At 31.9% G+C, this 6,099-nt stretch overlaps 1 protein-coding gene across 1 annotated transcript in view; it reads left to right on the top strand.

The window, feature by feature from the left end:
- Positions 1-5,193: 5,193 nt before the first annotated feature.
- LOC110101334 (probable WRKY transcription factor 75) overlaps positions 5,194-6,099 on the top strand; it is a 1,914-nt gene continuing 1,008 nt past the window's right edge. Inside the window, exon 1 of the mRNA XM_020829193.2 lies at positions 5,194-5,525. Within this exon, the coding sequence (XP_020684852.1) occupies positions 5,224-5,525 (302 nt within the window). The 5' untranslated portion in view covers positions 5,194-5,223. The remainder of the gene's footprint in view (positions 5,526-6,099) is intronic.

The raw sequence follows: 6,099 nt of genomic DNA, 5'->3' as shown, positions 1-6,099 counted from the left end.
TTTTAAACTAGAAAGCTGCTTTAAGAAGCAGTAAGAAAGTCGTCCCAAACAAAGTTTAAGTCAGTTATGAAGTTGTTCTGGAAAAAGTATTTTAAGTATTTTGGTTGTATAAGTATAAGATAATTTTATACTACAACAATTTTGGAAAAACAGTGAAAAATCATTAAGAATGCAGTACTAAAAGATAATTATGATTGTTATATGAAAAGCGAAGCAACGAGAAAACTCTCTTGGACAAATCCTTAGTATAATATTCATAGTTCTTGCCTAAGAACTGAATTTCTAGGGCAAGCAAGCATTTATAGAACAAGCAATCAAGATTGAAATGGGTGAAATTTTAAGTATATGCATGAAAGAAATGAGTCAAAAGAGTATCATTCAAATTTATTTGGGGGATTTACATATATGATACAAAATTTTTATGTTTAAATACTTAAAATAGAAATCTATATATTTATGCTAACACTCAAATTTTTATATTTATGTTTTTTACTTTAGTCAGTGATGTTCTTTTAGACATTGCAAGAGGAAGTACTTTGGTGTATGCTTTTTGTTGATGATATTTTTCTTGTTGATAAGACTAGAGAGGGAGTTGAAGGAAAATTTGAATTATGGAGGATAACCTTAGAGTTAAAGGTTTTCGTTTGAGTGGATTTAAAACTGAATATATTTAGTGTAATTTTAGTAGTATTATATCTAGTGTGGGGGTGGTGATTTTGGATGATCAAGTTATTAAGAGTACACGTTTTAAATATCTCGACATGGAGAATGGAAATGGGAGGGATACTGAAGGAAGAAAGGTTACCAGTCTAATGTAAGAATCCTCTTTACAAAGGCTCACCACTGCAATTATCATAACAAGCGTAGTTTTTGGTGAATGAGCTCAAAGAAGTTATTAGAGCTTTGGTGAATCTCAGCATAGCCATGAAATAATGCTCCTCTTTATTCTTGCTTAGGTTTTATTTCGTATAATAATATTGATCTTATATTTTAATTGTTCTATATGAAATAAAATAATTAATTTTCTATGTAAAAGGATGAACTGCATCATAAATTAGTCAATGTGTTTTTCATATTATATGAGAATGCATGTAAATCAGGTTTTAAGCATATTGTTTATGTAAATTAAAACCATTTTTGGAAAACTTGAAGAGAAGTTGTCTAAAGGAAGCCTCAATGCCTCTTTATCTTTCTAAATTGGGAATTTAGGGCATGTTTGGGACGATGCTATTGTTTTATTAAGGCTTCATTTGAGACGGCTTTTTTACTGCTTCTTAAAGCAGCTTTTTCGTACAAAAATTTTAATTTTTAAACTAGAAAGCTGCTTTAAGAAACAGTAAGAACAAATCCTTAGTATAATATTCAAAGTTCTTGCCTAAGAACTGAATTTCTAGGGCAAGCAAGCATTTATAGAACAAGCAATCAAGATTGAAATGGGTGAAATTTTAAGTATATGCTTGAAAGAAATGAGTGAAAAGAATATCATTCAAATTTATTTAGGGGATTTACATATATGATACAAAATTTTTATGTTTAAATACTTAAAAATGAAATCTATATATTTATGCTAACAATCAAAATTTTATATTTATGTTTTTTACTTTAGTCAGTGATGTTCTTCTAGACATTGCAAGAGGAAGTACTTTGGTGTATGTTTTTTGTTGATGATATTTTTCTTGTTGATAAGACTAGAGAGGGAGTTGAAGGAAAATTTGAATTATGGAGGACAACCTTAGAGTTAAAGGTTTTTGTTTGAGTGGATCTAAAATTGAATACATTGAGGTAATTTTAGTAGTATTAGATCTAGTGTGGTGGTTGTGATTTTGGACGATCAAGTTATTAAGAGTACACTTTTTAAATATCTCGAGTATATTATTCACAGTGATGGTGAAATAGATGACAATATTATTAGTAGAATTCAAATTGGATTGCTAAAGTGGAGGATTACATTATGTCTGTTGTGTGATAGAAATGTATCCTCAGACTTGAGGGAAAATTCTATAAAATGGTGGTGTGACTTGCAATGCTTTATGGCGTTGAATGCTGGCAATTAAAAGAGAAGCATAAAAGTAAGCTAAGTGTTACAAATATGAGAATGATCAAGTGGATGAGTGGTTTTACTCTTAGAGATAGAATGGGAAACAAATATATACATGAAAAGATTGGAGTACCTTCAGTGGTAGATATGATTAGAGAGAGTTGCATTTGATGTTTTGGATACAAAAAATGTTGGCCTTTCAATGACTCTTTTAGAAGAGTAGTATTAGATTTTTGTCTATGTTAAGAAAGATAGCAGTAGATCTAAAAAGATTTGGATAGAAAATATTAGAAACGATTTTTTCTTATTAGATTTAAATGAGAATTTGACTCTTAATATAACACAATGAAAAAAATGATTAATGTTGTTAATCCCACGTAGTGGGATAGATTTGTGTTCATGGGATAGATTTGATGTTGTACACAAATCATTAAATCTTATTAGAATTATTATTAATATTAGCTTTTTTGAATAAAATATATATTTTTCATTCATAAATTTTGATATGATTTAAAATTGAAGTTGTATATAGAATCAAGATAAACGTTTTTGTTAGACATATAAAAATTTATGATAGTTATAAAAGGAAAAATGTGTTTCTTTTACATAAATTAGACATCACTTACGTGGCAATGGCAATATAAGGAACTTTTATTTGGTCCGGACACCTGACGTAGCTCTACGTTCGGACGTCAATAAAATAGTGTCACGTGTTCTCACTATTTACCACGCGGCCCGACAACCCCGACCCGGAAAGAAGACGGATTGCTATGTTCGCGTGTTGCTAGGTATTGCTCGGTATTGGTCGATTTTGCTTGGCAATAACGAGAAATACCATTATGTGAATATCAATACCGAGCAATACCGAGAAATATCGAGCAATACCGAGCTATACCGTGTTCTCACTATTTACCGCGCGACCGACAACCCCGACCCGGAACGAAGACGGGATTGCTATATTCGCGTGTTGCTAGGTATTGCTCGGTATTGGTCGATTTTGCTCGGCAATAACGAGAAATATCATTTTGTGAAGACCAATACCGAGCAATATCGAGAAATACCGGGCAATACCGACTCGGTATTGATCGGTATTCTCGGTATTTCTCGGTATTGGTCTTCACAGAGCGATATTTTTCATTATTGTCAAGCAATACCTAATACCGAGCAATACCTAGCAATACTGAGCAATACCGAGCAATACACGAACATAGCAATCCCGGGTCAAGTCGTCGGGCCGCGCGGTATTGAGTAAGACCACGTGGCGATATGTTATTGTCGTTCGCATGTAGAGCTACGTCAGGTCACCTGACCTAATAATTGTTCCAATATAAGAGGGCATTTTCATTTGTTTTTACAATGACCTTCGCATACAAGAAAAATGATTTGTTTTTTTTACCCAAACTTATTGTATGATTTATTTATTTTTTTGACACCACTATACGTAATATTACTAGTATATTATCCTAATGAGAAAAGTATCAAATGATCTCCATCTTGCTTATATGATGTGTATATAAATTTATCTTAATAGACTTAAATATTGTTGCTAGCAAATACCGCTGTTTTTAGTTTGGGATCTTCCAACTCATTCCCGCAGTAGATCCGGACCGATTTTTTTCTGATCCTTCGAGAAAAAGATTCATTCTCCTCATAAAAAAGAGGAGGTAGAACCAATAAAGATTTCTTTTTCGATTCATCCCCCACATAAAAAAAAAAAAGAACATTGTCGTAAATGTGGAAGTTTTGAAGAATATATTCAACAAAATGTTGCTTCTTCGAACTTTCTTGTTTCATAACTCCTAATCTAATTCAGACTCGGTCAGAAAAAAAAAATGTACGTGAAGAGGTTAATTTTGGCTTCAACTTTTTCCAGTCAAAGTTCAACTAGAAAATGGTATTTAGAATTTTAGTTATGGTACAAATTCAGCCAATGGATTAATTTTCTTTGCTGGAAAAAAATAAAATAAAATCATTCTAACTGATATTGGATTGCATCCTAGCCATCAAAAAATGAATCGGATGTCTAAGATGCAGCAATAATTGCATTTGAAAATTGCTTTTTCTAAACCAAAAGAATGTTTCAATAATAACTTGATCATCTCTTGTGTAATATTATTTTGCTTGATTTTAACAAGATCATCAGATTATTCACATTTATTACCAAAAAAAAAGTTTTATAAAAATATTTAAAGTCGAATGAAAATATTCCTATATAATATTTAAACACCATGACAATTTGAACTAAGAGCGTCTCCAGGCGAACGCCTAACACTTATTTGGCGTCATTGGTTTGATCCATTTGATTGCCAAATAAATGTCATTCGCGTGATGACGAACAATCACATGCTATTTTTTTTTTTAAATTAAACAATTAGGTTAGAAAAAAGTATGAGAAAGAATATGCACAGAATATTCTTTTTTGCATTAGAAAATAGAGTTTGATTGGAGACGAGTTACTGCATTAATTTTGAAGTAAAAAATGAGTTTTCCGGTTGAAGATGGCCTAAACACCATCCTTTAACTACTTTATCATACTTACATAAAAAATAAATAAAGAAAAAAAAAAACTAAATTATCATACTAACATTTACAAGAAATTTTGATAGGACAAAAGACAACTTAAAAAGTTCGAACTCTTATCATCATCTTCCTCCTCCACCCATCATCACCATCATCATTTACCCTCCCTTCCTTTATATCCTTCCGCACACATTTCCTTCACCACCTAAAGCAATTTCCTCTCATAATTCTTTCAACATAACATGTTTACAGGTTGTCCTCTATACCAAGCTTCATGATTCATGAAGGAGGTCTCGTTGATATAGAAATAATTTAAACAGATAAATTATCTTTGACACGATAACTAAAACCAGAAGTACCTGACCTTTAGGCAATCCCATGGAAGCTTCCAAGCAGGCATTTGGACCGTCGTCTACGAATCCAGAAGCATAATTAGTCACTAATACACGATATTCTTCTAATGATAATAATAGAAAAAACCAATTCATTATTAATTTATCATACTCATTTTAATTAAAATATTCTAATCCAAATTTTTTCCTTTAAGCAGTCATAGATCGCTCTCTTCTCATTCCTCCATCGTCCACGTTTCCCTTCTTATTTCTCTCAGCTAGCTAGCTTTCCCCGGCCCCAGCACACTCAATCATCCCCAAACTATCTTATTAATGGAGAATTACAATCTACTCCTTGCTTCAAATCATTCTTCTTCATCAAACAATAGCTATCTCCTTCAATCATCACATGCAGATCCCTCTGTTCTTTCTGAGTCGCAGGAGGAAGAAAAGAAACAGGAGAGCTACGATGAAAGACCAGACAAGGAGAAGAAGAAATCTACAGCCAAAATAGCAAACAAGATTAGGAAGCCCCGCTTTGCCTTCCAGACGAGGAGTAAAGTCGACGTACTAGATGATGGCTATCGTTGGCGTAAATACGGGCAGAAAGCAGTTAAGAACAATAATTTTCCAAGGTTCGATTTTAATGGCGCTCTCCTCCTCCTACTTAATTATATCATTATAGCAAAATCTTCCATTATCTACAAATTTTTGACGGCTTTCCAGTGGATTATTTTCCTGCAATTTACGATGAAATATTTCCGGGCAGATTTAGCGGCATTTTTTTTTGAAAATTTTTCGCCGGAAATTTGTCGATAAATTCAAAATCTGCCGGAAAATGCCGCCGGTAATATATGATTTTCTAGTAGTGTATCCTAAAGTTCATTTAAAGGCGCAATTTCATGATTAAACGAATAAAAACTTCTGATTAATAATCTTTTTTTTTTATAGTAAAACCGATCATAATCCCCCCTCATATCATTCAAGTTGAACTGAGGAAGGGATTATAACTTATAAGCATGATAAGATTATCTTTACATTGCTATAATTACAACGACAAGCTTTCTTATATCCATAAATTTGTCATATTACGTGCCAATATTAATAAATAACGACATTGAATTATATAAATGCATATATATATTTATCATATATTCTTAATATATATATTATATATTGTTAATAAAGATGTGCTTAACTTAAATTATT

The sequence above is a fragment of the Dendrobium catenatum genome, unplaced genomic scaffold, assembly GCF_001605985.2.
Source record: "Dendrobium catenatum unplaced genomic scaffold, ASM160598v2 fragScaff_scaffold_853, whole genome shotgun sequence".
NCBI classification, from domain to species: Eukaryota; Viridiplantae; Streptophyta; class Magnoliopsida; order Asparagales; family Orchidaceae; genus Dendrobium; species Dendrobium catenatum.
Note: the sequence above shows the minus strand (reverse complement) of the source record. Positions and strands in the feature narration are given on the sequence as shown.